We start from the raw sequence: 15,040 nt of genomic DNA on the forward strand, positions 1-15,040 counted from the left end.
ACAAAGTTGTTGTTTTTTTGTTGTTGTTTTTTTGCATCCCAGCACAAAAAGCTTTTAGCAAATTTTTCAAAAAGGTTTTTTCCCCATCAGGCAAATTTATTTTGTAATTCCAATTTGTGCAATTTTCTGGTCAGTGGAAACGCAGCTGATAAAAATAAATTAGTTTTATGAGTATATTAGATAATGATGTGACATACACTAAAATAACTCATATTTAATAAATACTGTAGATCATATAGATTTAATTACTTCACAGAACATTACATGTGTTGTAAATGTTTTTGTAACTCTTTTCTATACATTTATAAATATGTCTTAACTGTAAACTAACTTTCTCTTTTTGTATTTAAATGTTTTTTATTCTGAACTTTAAACTCGTTCTGCCTGCTGAGATCAGAGTCATTTCAGAATAAGAGCTTGACATTATTTTAGGTATAATTTTAGTCATGTGACCAGATGGGATATGTGACCTACGACCTGCAGAGATCTCCGCTCACCAGCAGATGGCGCCGACCAGCTTTAATGTAAGTCAGACATTTAGCTTTTATTTTACATTAAACTTACACATTTTCACTTGAATTTTAGTCTGAACTTTTATCTAAACTCATCACATTGGTTTATATTTTTGACTTAACACCAAAAATATAAAATACTATAAAATTAATGATAAATCATAATTTCTTCTCCACTTTTCTCACCCAAACCGCCAAAACCCAGCTTCAGTTTAATTTTAGTTAAATATTAAGTAGATAATAGAAATCCAGTGACATGTATAAGATGTGAAAGACGGCGATATGTCATGGAAGCCAATTTATTAGACAGCCTTAGTAACATGTCGGTACACATGGTTGTACTGTTTGTGCTTACACACTCGCAAACATACAGTCCCAATAAGTGAAAGAGGACAGACTGTTATTTTTCTCTGATGAATAACTTTTAAATAAATACAGTGATTGGGCAAATAAAGCCTAAATTATAATTATATATATATATAAAAAAACCTCAAGCATTTGCATCACAGAAAACTCATCATAGTGCAAAATACGACTTGTTTGGCCTACAGAAGGGAGGCGATATCACGCAGGTTTAGTTTTATCATTGCAAAGCCATTCAACTTCAGGGACGGGGTTACGTTGCACCACAGGGAAAAACAAAGTATAGTAGTAAATATTTTACCTAGTTTAACATCTACAGCTAAAACGTCACAAACACAGCGGCTTCACAGAAATGTTTTCACTACTGCACTGCTTTAAAATAAATCACAATTCAACAGTAAGACGCTTAAACAGCAACGTATGGCAGATACACGACACTACTTACTCAGTGCAAGGCCCGATTAGTACTAATAATCTGACAGGATACAATACTGAAACACAGCTGGGCCTCTTAGGATTAATCATTAATATCAGCAAGCAACAGCCTTTTTTAACAATAACTTCTGTTTGAGTGGAAAAAAGGTTGGTGCAGGAAATTACAGTAAGGAGGGGTGAAGGTTTTAGCTTTCATTTGATATTTTTTTGTTTCTCTTCCTAGCTGAGCTTATTGGGTGAATACTGAAACCAAGAACTTAGTTTTTTTGAGAGTCAAACAAGCCGACACAAACAAGAAGAACGTAAAAATCTCTAACATTGTTCTCCCTGTTGGTGCCCGTCATGTGCTTAACATTTTCAGTAACGTTTTTACTACAGAAAAACAGCCAGGTTCGGTAAATTAGCTTATTAGCTTGGTTAGCAAATAGCTAGTTAGCAAATTCAACTGGAGAAAAACTGCTAAGATGATGTTGTTCTTTTTTATCAAATGAAATGTATTCAGATTTTCAAAATAGGAAACAAATTACAAGGATATACAGTAACAGAAGGAGAAAAATTGTTAACTTAACTGGCTAGCTTAGCCTACTTGTTTCACTCTAGCTAGCAGACAAGCTAAACTCATAAGTTTAAGTTGTAAATATTTAAATGTGGTGACGTAAAATTTATTTTTAAATGGTTAATAGAAGGAAAAGGTTTAGCTCATTAGCTCAAGCTAATGAGCTATTAGCTCAGGCCAATTAAATTTTGGCAGAAAGTTAATTGTTGTAAAACGTTTTTTGTGGATTAATGTAGAACTGACACACGACTTTAAAGACACTTTCAAAACAAAATTGGGTAAAAATTTAGATTTGGCTGATCAGATTTCTTTGCTAACGGCTAATTAGCATTTTTGTTGGCAGCTACATGCTAAGAAGCTACTGTTGTAAACAAAGTGATTACCAACGTACGGTATTTAGGACTTATTTTTGCACTTGCTATAGTTTACTTTTGTGCAAGTGTTACATTTTGTAAACAAATGTAACACGGTTTGGTTGCTTTTAGCCATTAGCTTAGGTAGCTAATAGCTAATTAGCATAAAACCTTGAAAGAAAAAATATTTAATTAAATCTGGAGATGAGTTGAGAGCAGGAGGCAGCTGTATTTTTAGTTACCCAGCATCGTTTTTAATAGTTTGACACTCAGAAGTTTTTGGCATCGTATTCAACCCCAAGATAGTAAGCTAATCGCTAACTCCTCTGCACTCAAAACACTCGACACAAAAACACGGAACAGTCCACACGAGTCCAAGCATGCTACTGAATACAAACATGTCAGATGGGCGGATGGCGCTCCTCTCTGCTGAAATATGTGAATACATTTATATTGCATGATATATTTTACAAAATGTCGTCTCAAATTGCACATCCCCCTTCGATCTGCCAACAGTAAAACCCACAGGGAGGAGGAACGCTGGAGGAAAAAACTGTTTACACATCCTGGCATAATGTTAGCATACAATAGGACATTTTGGTACATTGCATTTTATCTGGCCTTCAAATATCATCTTTTTTAAATAAATTTAATTAGTTGCATCCATTGTAAAACAAGAATACTTGCAACAGTTTTATTCTTTGATATATATTTTTTCCGTCTTTGTTTTTCTCTTTTCCAGGCATTATGCATACATAACTGATGGATTTGGCTGGGAAAGATGAAGAGGAGGATTCTTAGCTCGTGACTTCCTCGTCTGGTTTGTTCATGGCCTTGAGCTGCTCCAGCAGGCAGGTGGGAGTGAAGATGTGGGTCGATCCTGGAGACAACACACACAAACGCAGCATTAAATCTGAGCGTTTAGTTACATTTAAAGCAAAATAAAATGTGTTCTCAGCTTTTGTTATGAATGCCTAAGGCAGATGACAGCAGCCGTTGAAAGAAAAGATGGAAGCCCGGAGTTATGAAATCATAATCAGTTAGTCAGAAGGTTAATAATGAATCATGTAGGAAAAAAAAAAACAATATTCACTTTAAATAGACGCTATAAAAACCAAAGATTTACTTTGTCTGGTTTCCCGTTACTGACGTTTCTCAGAGAAACAAGAACAATTCAAAGGATTCTTTATTTCTTAAACCAAACAGCGGAAATATTTTAGCTATTCAGCTGTAAATGCTGCGCTGCTGGGACTTCGATGCATTATTAGCATGCACATGCGGCCGAAACCATCGGTCACAACACGAAACACATGAGCAGGCAGGAAATGACTACAAGCTCTCTCTACCAGAAACACTTCACAACATCCGGTCCAAACAGAAGCAGCTGTTTGGTCTCATAAGCACACAGAGAGAAATGTTCAGTATCGACTTTTACTGCGCTTTGAATTTAAACCAATTCCACATTGAAACATGTTTACGGCTGTGAAAATGTGAGTTTAGCAATATTTCATTTCCACTTTGTTATATTTCAGATGTTTGGTTGTGGTTTGCAGCGAATAAAAAACCCAAAATGTAGTCCTTCGCAAAAATATGTGATCAATAAAGATTTATGTTTAATACAGCAATGTAGGTAGAAAAGTGATTAATCATGACTAACTAGTAAAATAATCTTCAACTAACTTGTAATCAGTTGTTAACTGGAGTTAAAACAAAAAGGTCATTTGATGGAAAATAACATTCAAGCCAAATATACATTTTGCATTTAAGATAAAAACATATGTGTAAATATGTTTTAACTTTACCAATAAAATGTTTATTTTCTCATTTATAAAAGGAACTGATTTGTTTATTTGCATTTTTAATGTATTTCTAATATTGTACAAAAAGGTTTAAGCTGTTAAATAAAATTTTTAGAATGACATTTTTTCCCGATTAATCGTCACAATCATCAATAAGTTAATCGATTACCAAGTTCACACCAATTGCAAATAAAGGCAGATGTGAAATGATATAAACATTTTTCTGCATCTCCTTTTAATTCAACTAAACTTCCCATTAATTCTTGGGTGCAAACTTTTAATAATAATACATTTTATTTATAAATCGCTTCTCCAGACATTTAAAAATGCTCTACAATTTTGTAAAAAATATATATTTTTTAGCAATAATTATTAGCGGTTTAGTGTTTGCTAATTGTTTTGTGGGATATAACTCCAAATTATTCACAGAAAATTCACCTAATCAGAGATTTGTCCGTAAAGCACGTCCAAAGTATTTGGGAGAAAACAAATCTAGGGAAGCTGACGCGCTATTGGCTGTCGTTTCCAAAGCAGCCAATCCGGGAGCTCCATTTGTCATGCTGTAAGGTGATTGGCTGAAATCCCAAGAGTGGAGATAAGGAATACTGCAGGTGTTAGGGAAGTTTCCACCGTGCGTATGTTGGTATATTTGGTGTTAGAACGATTAAACTAAAAGGTTTTAAGTGTTTTTAATGGATATTAGCTTTTTGTGGGTCATTTTGGTCCCAAGACCAACATACTTCTACTTTCAAAAATGTTTATTTTTTGTCTTATAAAAATACACCAAATATCCAAGAAGCTACATTTTGGGTTTCTATGAGATGAACTCCACAATCCTCAGAATCAGCAGAAAGTAAAATGCATAGATGTATCACTTTGTGTGTAACCTACCAGAATATACCGAGTTTCACTTAAGATTTTTGAAGAGCAGGTTTTAGAGTCGGTGTGGTTGAAAGTAAAGTTAAAATGGCAGAATATCCGAACTTCCTAATCTAATATTCTGTCTGCAGAGGAAAAGCTACAAAAACCCTGAAGAAATTATAAAATCCAAAGTCAAAATATGAATCTCTGAGACAGAGGAGGTGCGTATGTGGCGGCTGAAGACACATTAGTGACATCATACAACGTGAAAGGTGCTTTTTGGAGTAAAGCAAACAGTTTGTGCCACAACTTTACCAAATTAGCTCAAATATTTGGATGTTTAAATTATTTCTGAGGCAAACGGGAGTTTGATTTACTGCCAGCACCTTTCACCAGTAATAAGGTTTGTTTCTGATGCAAAGCTGAGAGTTTTTCCATCTGTTGGAGGCAGAATTTGATGGTGAAGTGAGAAAAGACTTGTTAAAGATTGAAATGTTTGAGTATGTTGTTCTGAAAACAAACAGCTTTGTGGGGTTTTCCCTGCAACAGAAACACAACACTCTGGACTCTGATTTCTAACTACACAGATTCTCCGAATGCGTCTAAAACAACAAAGCTTTAAACGTAGATCTGTTGGAGCAAGTGGCGGCCATTTTGCTCAAGAAAACCGTAGTTTATAAGATGGAGGCCAAGTTGTAGCATTACAGGAAAACCTTTTATTTAATGGGTTTGATTACTGTGTTCACTGATGTTTAGGTCTGTAGGAAGTTTAGTTCGTCTTTAAGGAAGCCTGACATTTTTTGCAATCTTTGGTAGAGATTTTGGGGCAATAGTTTTTCTGGTCAATTGAAGTAAGTGGCGGCCATTTTGTTCAGGAAAACCATAATGCTTTAGCATGTTAGTCGTACACAAAATGGTTTTTCTGGTTTTTTTCTGGTTTTTCATATGATTTTTTTCTGCTTTGTTTGTTTTCCTCTAAGGAAGCCAGACTCTTTTGTAACTTTTGGTAAAGATCTTGGGCAATGGTTTTCCTGGTCTCCTTAAGTAAGTGGCGGCCATTTTGTTCAGGAAAACCATAATTTAGCATATTAATCTAAATACTGGATGTTTGGATGGAGTCCAAGTTGTAGTATTACATGAAAACCTTTAATTTATTGGGGTTATGGACTTTCAAATGTTGCTTTTTAGGTCTGTAGAAAGTTTCTTTCTCAACTCAGTTTTCCTTTAATCAAGCCAAACATTTTTGGAGTGTTTGGTAAAGATTTGGGGGCCATTTTGTTTAGGAAAACAGTAATGCTTTAGCAGGTTAGTCGTACATGAGATGGAGGCCAAGTTGCAGCATTTCACGGTTTAAGATGACTTTAAGATGTTTCGGTCTGTAGAAAGTTTCTTTTTTCTGCTCAGTTTGTCTCTTTTCCTTTAATAAAGCCAGACTTTTTTGTAATCTCTGGTCTCTAATGGTTTTTCTTGTCGACTGAAGAAAAACCTAAAGGAGCCTTTGCTGATATTAGCTCTTTGTTTTCTGGTTTTCCTTTTTATTGAAGCTTCTCTTGCGTCAGCTCTAATTAATTTTTTCACTAATGGAAAGAACCTCCTGTCCAACGTTTGTGTTTGTTGTACCACTAACTGCACGTTTAGCCGGTTTTTAATTTTGGGGGCTTCAGAAGATTACAAAAAAAGTTTGCTTTGTGTTTTTTACCGTCTGCAGACGAGTCGCGAGTTATATTAGCACAGGGGTGTCCAAACTTTTGGCCAAGTTAGTCAAGTCACAAGTTCTCATGGGCCAAAAAAATGAAATAAATTCAAGGTGCTACAGCAGTAAAATTGTTTCATTATTCACTGTTGATTCAAAACTTTGGTATTAAAAGACGAGAATCTAGTTTTCAGTTTCTTCTGGGCAACTTACTTTCAAAACGCTCTAATTAGTCAAGTTTAATTAAATAAATTAAAAGTTGATTTCAGTGCAGCAAAGTGAGCTTTTCAGTAAAAGTCTCTGGATAAACATGGTTTCACTTATAAACAGACAAATACTTTGTGTTGTACTTTATATTTTCTATACTAAGAGAATTATGTTGGTGATTATGATGGAGTATTTGGGCCACACTAAAAAAAATAAATAAAATGACAAGAATAAAGTCGTAAAAATATGAAAATAAAGTAAATATTACAAGAATAAAGTCATAATGTTACTAGAATAAAGCTGTAATAATGACTTTATTCTCATTATTTTTACTTTTTTCACATATTTTTATTCATTTTTCATTCTTAGTTTGGCCCTAAAACTCCATGATTGGTAATAATTTAAACCCTGACTAAAAATAAAAACTCTTCCTCTTTGTTAATCATCTGAGCTGAACGAGTCAAATTTGCATAATTCTTGACGACCACAAAAAAAATCATTCCAAGAGCCACAAACGGCCCCCGCCCCGCACTTTGGACACCCTTGTATTATCATGTGACGGCGGGCTAAAGGTGACCAGCCAAAGTTTGTGCTCTGCAGGACAGCAGTAGAACTGACGGCGCCACACGGTGAAGATGTCGGGGGTTAAAGGTGAATGAGTGAGACGGTCTGAAGGAGCTTTGGGTGGCCGTCATAAATCAGAGCGATTTAATCCACCGGCTGAGATGAGGAGAGGAGGCAGCAGGGATGGAGCCACGACCTCCTCAGGGCATGGCCGCCGCCACCGCCGCCGCCGACCTCCACAGGCGAGACTCGATCTACAGATTCACCCAAATCAAAGCTTTTAATTTGATTATTTTGGTTTTAAATAGAGAAGAGCCTGCCGGAGTTGGAGCGGACCATGCAGTGAGGAGGGATCAGGAATGCCCATCCCAGTGGGAAACGGGGAGGAAGAGGAGGAGGAAGGTGAGGTACATAAAACAGTTCTGAGTGTTTAAAGAAGAGGGAGGAACCAAAACGAAGCCCTTTGTGCTAAACGTTCAGAAAGGGCTTCTCTGAGCGGCTGCCTTTACTTTGTCCTGTGATTTCTGTCTCCCTCCCTCCCAATCTGTCTCTGCCTCACTCGTCTGAGGGCTGTGCGTCCTCAAAGGACACCCTAGTGGACTCTCGGAAGTCGGGGTGCTGCAGGTCCGATAAGAATTTGGTTGGGGTGAGCAAGTGGGTGGAACCTGTGAAGGAACAGAGGCGGCTTCACCACTCGTCTCACAGCATCCCACAGCCCGACTCTCCAAAATAAACCCCCAAAAAACGACGTGAAGAGAAAACACACAGACACTCGTCCACTGGCAGACATGGACCCACAGGGCGGTACCAACCGAGTGAAGTCGGACCCTCCGCCTGCTACAAATACAACTGGTGACCAACGTTTGTGCTGCTGATATTAAAAAAGGTTTAAAGGTCAAAAGTTCAACCAGCCGTTATGAAAACCTAACAAAGTTGGTGTAAAATGTTTTCGTTTGTGCTGCTTTTGCTTTGACAATATTAATGAAAGTTGAAAGGTCAACTAACTCCCCTCATCACCCAAACCTAAAATCGGTGTCAAACGTTTGTTTTGTGCCGCTATTGTTTTAAAGATATTGATAAATGTTTCCAGAAGTCATTAGAGATCAACGATTGCCCTGCTCACATTTACTAAATCAAATATAATTTATGTCAATCAACTCTGCGCTGTTTGTGCTGTAAAATATTTTGTTTGTGCTGCTTTTGGTTTGAAGATATTAAAGTTTAAAGGTTAAAAGTTCAACCAACGCTCCCAATTACCCAAATCTAGCAAAATTGGTGTCAAACGTTTGTGCAGCAAATTTTTTGTTTGTGCCGCTGTCACTTTAAAGATATTAAAGATAAGTATTAATAAAAAGGTTTCCAAAGGTTATGAAAGGACAACCAGTCTTTTACTTTGAAGACATTAATCAAAGTTTAAAGGTCACAAGGTCAACCAGCCCTCCAGCCCCACATTACATAATCTAACAAAATTGGTGTCAAACGTTTGCACAAAAAAATGTATTGTTTGTGCCGCTATCATTTTAAGATAATAAAGTTTCCAGAGGTCAGAGGTCAACCACTTCCCTGCTCAGATTTACAAATTCAAACAAACTTGGTGTCAATCAACTTTGGTTGTGCAGTAAATATTTTCATTTGTGGTGGTTTTTCTTTAACGATATTGATAAATACCTCTGGAAATGTTTTTATCAATATCTTTAAAGAGACAGCGGCACAAATGAAAATGTTTGCTGCACAAACGTTTGACACCAATTTTGTTAGATTTGAAGAAGGTGGGAGGAGCCAACTTCACTCGGGTCACAAACACGCCAACAAAAAAAGACAGAAGAAGACAAGGCTGCAAGTTAAAGATAACAGTTGATTGAGAGACAACAGCTAAAGCAACAGGAAACAAGAAAACAGTGGGTGGTTCAGCTTTAAGACGTCAGTACTAATAGCCACAACAGAACCGATGTGACACAGTCGGTACCGTACCTTGCAAAATAATCCACATCTTCTGAGTTTTCCACATTTCGTCTCACCACAACCACAAACTGGAACCGTTTACTGGGATTCTATGTGATGGATTATCAAAAAGAAACTCAAGATTCAGAAATGGAAGAAAGTATTTTTGGTGTTTTCCCCCAGAACCAAACATGGAGAAGCGGCATTCAGCTTCTATGCTCCACGAATCTGGAACAAACTTCCATAAAACTGAAAAACAGCTGAAACACTGAGTTCCTTTAAATCTAGACTAAAAACTCACCTGGTTAGAATTACTTTTGACTTTGATCGATGTATTTGATTGACGATTTTGACAAAATTTAATGTTTATTGCTTGTTTTGTAATTGGTTGATGAAATGTACTATAAAAATAAATTTATCTCTATCACTGCCAACTAAAAAGTCAGCTGCGCTAACCTTAAACATGGTGTCCATGTATCATTAAAAAGTCTTAAATTTGTTAATCACAGGTCCATTTTGTTTCAACAGAACTATTTAATCTCATATACATTTTGTTTTTATTCTCGCAGGATTTTTCTGTCAGGTAAAAGTTTGAGTCACATTTAAACATCTGTGACTCAAGGTGGTTGAGGCTAACGCTAACTAGATGCTAACATACTCTAGACTAGCTAGCTATTTTTTTGTGTGTATCGTGGGTAAGTGTAAATTTATTTCCATCTGACTGGTCGGAGTTCGTACATTTCTGTTGTGATACGGGTCTTAAATTCTATTCACAATTGTCTTAAAAAGTCTTAAATTTGAGTTGATGAAAAAACATGTAGAAACTACGCTAAAGTACTAATTACAAACGTTAGCTCTGCTAATGCTAATTCAATTAAAAAATACTTTATAGATGCTGGAAATTAAATAAATGTAAAATAAAAAGTGCTACACCAACAAAGTACTGAGTAAAAGCTAACGCTAAAGTGCTAATATCAACCATATTCACACCCAGCATGTCAGACTTAGCATAGGACCAAATTTGTTATTGCACAACCTACATTTACGGTTTGAACTTCAGGAAGTGATTCTTTAAATCCTTCATTCCTGGTTTCAGTTTTTATAGTTGTTGAGTTTTGCTAAGTACGCTAAACCTAGCTAAAAATGCTAAAGTTAGCAAAATGCTGAAGACTTTTTTTATTTATTTAGGGGTATCAGACTAAACTTCTCAATTAGGTGTTTTTAATGGAGAAATTATTAATTTCCTATTAATTTTATGTTAGCTCATCAAATAAAACCCCAATAAAATAGAAATCTGTGGTTGTAATGTCAAAAAATGGGAAAAAAAAACTCAAAGATTATAAATAATTTTGCAAGACACCGTCAATAACTTTGAAATACAAATGAGGGAGGAGTTTGCTGGACAAAACTTTGAGTTTTTCCTTCTGAATGACCCAGACGGGACAGATTTTACTGCCCAGGTTTTGATGAAATATTTCCAAAACTTACTGGAAATTCACTGGACCGAACTTTAAAATCCCAACCAGGCAACCTTTCACTGAAGTGAACGAACTTCTTAACTGGATTCCAGGTTAATTAAACCTGTTTGGATTGCAGCTAACGATAAATGTAGGGCTTTTTGAAGCCACATGTCTGCAGATTATCTTGTGCGGCTCAGTAGAAAACTAAGTTAAAGTGAGGATCCAAGATCCAACGTTGCTGCACTCACCAATGACGGCTTCCCACTTCCCGTTAGCCTGCGTGACCTCGTAGGCGCAGCGCATCTCGCTGAAAGACGCGCCTCCGATGATGAACACCATCAGTCGGGGGCCGGTGCGGTACTCTCCCGGGGTCTTGTTCTTGTGCCAGTGTCCATATCGAGCACTGCCGCAGAAAAAACATAATTTATGTTCAAGATTTTAGCTTTTCTCTCCACTCGTCATGCTAACACATTAGCATTATTTTTCAATCAATTATTATTTTTATCAAAGCAGCCCAGAGTTACCTATGAAATATTTTTAACACTTTGAACAGTTTGGTACATAAAGTATTTTTTCAAACGTTTTAGCATTTGAGCGCATAAATCAGAAAAAATAAAACAATATTATTGGGTTTTATTGGTAACATTAATAGTTTGCACCAAAAATAATTTGGTTTAGTAATTATTGGTTTTCCCACTTACAACAGAAATACAACCTAAAATTGGTTGTGACGTTATAGCCAGGCCAAGCTCCAACTTCTGAATTGTTCAAATAGTTTAAGCTTTTTGCAAAAGTCACAACAGAATTAGCTCAACAGCGCCCCCTGGCAATGTTAAAAATTATCCTTATTTATCTTACTTGACAGTGTGAAACTATGACTTGAAAATTTGAGTATAAAATTTGGCACAATTCTGGAAATTCCCAGAACATGAACAAAACTCTTGAACTCGAACTTTACAACAAACAGGAAGTCGGCCATTTTGGATTGAACTTGGAATTCTGATTGGTTTTGACCCAGTTTTGGCCATTTTTAGCCTTTGAAAGGTTTTGATCAATTGGCCTGAAAAGTGGTGAGTCTGTTAAGAATGAGGGATCTAAAGTTATCAAAATACAGATTTTTTGTGAATGCTATTTGAATAATGGTCAAATACTGAGATCACCAAAGCCCTTAAAGGAAGTTTAGTGTTTTATTTTTGAAAGGTTGACCTACTTGAATTAATCAACACCAAACTGTTCCCAGTAACAGACGACAAGCTGGTGTAACTGGGTGTCCAGTTCAGAAATGTTTGTCTGAGCTGCAGCTTTAATTTTATCTCAATTTGTTCAAAACAGGCTTTTTATCAATCAATTTTCTGTTTTCATTTGGTCTGCAGAAAGTCTGATTGACGACCTAATTAATTTATAGATCACTACCTGCCAATCACCAGTAAGCTACAGTTATCTGACTCATCTTCTGTCCAACTACAATCGATCCAAACCCTCAGTCTGTAGAGAGAAAAGATCCAAAATGTCTCCAGAACGTGAATACCTGACTGCAGTGGTGCTGAAGGAAGCAGAGGAGCGGGTGGAGATGTACGGATAGTGTTTGGTGTCCAGTTTGTCATCGATCGCATCCTGCAGGAAACACGATAAAACAGTTATTACTCATAGAAACAGGCATAAAACCACTTGAGTCACTAAATATGTTGATGAAACACAAACTGGAAATGTTTGACTAAAGCTGATTTGGATTCATGTTGAGTTAAAATTAAATAACCAATCAGTTAGTCTGACTTATTTTTGCTTGAAGTAAAAAACAAATACCCAAATGTAAAGGGAAAGTTCCTGAGTTTTCATTCTAGTTATTAATTTTTTCAGCTTCTTCAGCTGTGATTTGTAGCTGTGTGTTACCTCCATGATGTCCTTGATCAGCGGAGTCCAGCGAGAAAGCTGGTAGGTTTGTTCGCTCACTCGCTCCTTCCTGTCCATCTTCTTTCCTCTGCGAAGGGTGGACTGAGAAAGCAAAGGAGGACCAAAGAGTCAAGAAAAAGCAGAACGGAAATGACTTAAAAACACGTTAAATTAACAGGTTAGATGATCAGAGGCGAGAATCGTACATCTGTGACGATGGGGACGCCGAGGTGAGCCATGTTGGTGATGATCTCACTGTCCTCAGGGGGGATCTGAGCGTGTTGGATCAGCTTGTTCAGGTTCTCCTCTGTAATACCTGCAAACACACTTAATATATTCAGCTCCAACGGGAAGAAAGCAAATTACATTTTGAGATATGAGGTTGTAAAATTAAAGAAAGGGCCATTAGGGGAAAAAAAGCAATCCTGACTTACTTTCTCAAGATCCCTAGAAAATCTTTGAAAAATATTGTGTTTCTCTTTTGGTTGAGAAGGGTGTTTATAAAGACTCTGCAAAGCTGATAGAGGTGGTGGAGTTTAAACGAGAGACGGACGTTTCTCACGCACTAGAGATGATTTACTGAACTGCAATCGGAAACCAACTTCAGCTTCGTGTCTCTTAGCATAATATCCTCATCTAGAACCGTAGGAAACGTTGCTAATCGTCTCCATACCGTAAGAAACGTTTAAAATCGTCTCCATACCGTAGGAAACGTTGTAAATCGTCTCCATGCCGTAGGAAATGCAGTAAATTGTCCTCTGTGTCTCATTTAAACTCCACCACTACCAGCTTTGCAGAAACTGTATAAACACTTTTGACCCAAAAGAGAAACACATTTTTATTACCTTCATCATCAGGTATTTGCTGTCTTGCAAAGTAAATAAACCCCTTTTTGTCCATAGTTTTGTAGTAACTACTTACTTTTACTTGAGTAATTTTATAATGAAGTATTTCTATTAGTTCAGTAAAATTTTTGCATTTTCTATCCACTGAATAAAAAACAAACATGTTTAAATTCACCAGACACAGACCTGCAGTTTATACATATGGATTAAGAAAGTAGAGCATAGAAAATGTCTTCTCAGTCTTTGTTCACTGAATTATTCTGGATAAAATGTAAAATTAGAAACAGAGGAGGGGTTATTCTGTGTAAATGTATCGTCTACTCGCCGTTCTTCAGGAAGATGTAGAGCAGGATGATGCGGATCTTGTCGTATGTGCTGACGTTGGCGTCCAGCAGGATGGGGACGATGGCCCTCATCGGGTCCTTGATCTTCTCCCCCTCGGCGTCGGTGCCCATAGCCAAGTCCTGAAACACCAATTCACACCAGTCATGCTTTTCCTCACAGCATTACCGCGGTACTGTCTGTCTGCTTTAACGGGTCGGGCTGTTCTCCATTCTGACGCGGGCCAACCTGTTCCACGCGGCACAGCTTGTCCACTGTTCCCTGGTAGTGCTTCATGCAGTCCTCAGCCAGCTGCAGGTGAGTGGAGTACTGGCAAAAACACGAAACAAAACACTGAGTGTTATTATCCAGACCCAACGCAGGGAAACGTTTTATGTGGATAAACATGAGGCTCTCACCTTGCTGAGCTCCTTCTGGTACTGAGGCATCTTCTTCAGCATCTGGGACAAATCCCTCATGGTGGTCTGAAAACACAGCAACGCTTAAATAATAATCACAACCAAAGATTTAAATGGAGTTTATGTTAAAATTATAAAAGGTAATTCAACTTTTTAATGTCCTTTCACTGCAAAGATGGAAAATAAACTTGAAAAACTTGAAACAGCCTCATTGGTAGAGAAAAACATGATTTCACAAGTCTTTCACAATAAGCAATAAATCACATTAAATAATAAAGTAAGCTGGATCGTTTTAATTCTGTTGACATTTCTGAAGAACAATTGTTTTATTTATAGGTTTTGGTTGTGTTTTATTTTGAATATTTAATAAATCTTCCAGGTTCAGTTTTAAGTTTGGTGTCTGAGAAGAAAAATGTATTCATATTTTACTTTTAAATGATTTCAAAAAACCTCTAAGTCCTAAGTTTCAAATCTCAACCCGGATATTTTTGCTCATTTTAACTGTACAAAGTTCTTTAAATGTCCTGTGAGTAAATATTTTTGCACATTTATCCATAACAACTGGAACTTTCAATATCTAGCAGGTTATTTTCGCAACTTCCATCTAATCAGATTAAAATGAAGTAAAACCTGCTTCCTGCAACAGTGGGAGTGAAATTACCGTAATAACCTGATGTTGGCTGGAAAGTGCAATGTCTCCCCTTTCAGGAACCGTTTGAATTTTTCAGATAGCGCAAAGTGGAGCAGAGTTACGGGTTCAGTCTGGAAGGGTTAATCTACGTTTATCTCTCCATCATTTGCTGCGTTTCCATTACAAATGT

At 36.8% G+C, this 15,040-nt stretch overlaps 1 protein-coding gene across 2 annotated transcripts in view; it reads right to left on the reverse strand.

Moving 5' to 3' along the window:
• Window positions 1-795: 795 nt before the first annotated feature.
• Window positions 796-15,040, reverse strand: part of LOC102235603 (syntaxin-binding protein 1) — a 28,706-nt gene continuing 14,461 nt past the window's right edge. Inside the window, exons 12-20 of one of the 2 annotated variants that reach the window (XM_023338251.1) lie at window positions 14,220-14,285; window positions 14,050-14,130; window positions 13,805-13,943; window positions 12,841-12,950; window positions 12,635-12,736; window positions 12,273-12,358; window positions 10,993-11,147; window positions 7,853-8,008; window positions 3,010-3,099 (exon numbers count right to left, since the gene is read on the reverse strand). In XM_023338251.1, coding sequence (XP_023194019.1) covers window positions 7,899-8,008; window positions 10,993-11,147; window positions 12,273-12,358; window positions 12,635-12,736; window positions 12,841-12,950; window positions 13,805-13,943; window positions 14,050-14,130; window positions 14,220-14,285 — 849 coding nt within the window. In that variant the 3' untranslated portion in view covers window positions 3,010-3,099; window positions 7,853-7,898. Of the gene's footprint in view, window positions 3,100-7,852; window positions 8,009-10,992; window positions 11,148-12,272; window positions 12,359-12,634; window positions 12,737-12,840; window positions 12,951-13,804; window positions 13,944-14,049; window positions 14,131-14,219; window positions 14,286-15,040 lie in introns of both variants that reach the window. The other variant, XM_005812364.2, reaches the window with a different exon arrangement.

This window comes from Xiphophorus maculatus, chromosome 8 (genome assembly GCF_002775205.1).
Source record: "Xiphophorus maculatus strain JP 163 A chromosome 8, X_maculatus-5.0-male, whole genome shotgun sequence".
Lineage (NCBI taxonomy): Eukaryota > Metazoa > Chordata > Actinopteri > Cyprinodontiformes > Poeciliidae > Xiphophorus > Xiphophorus maculatus.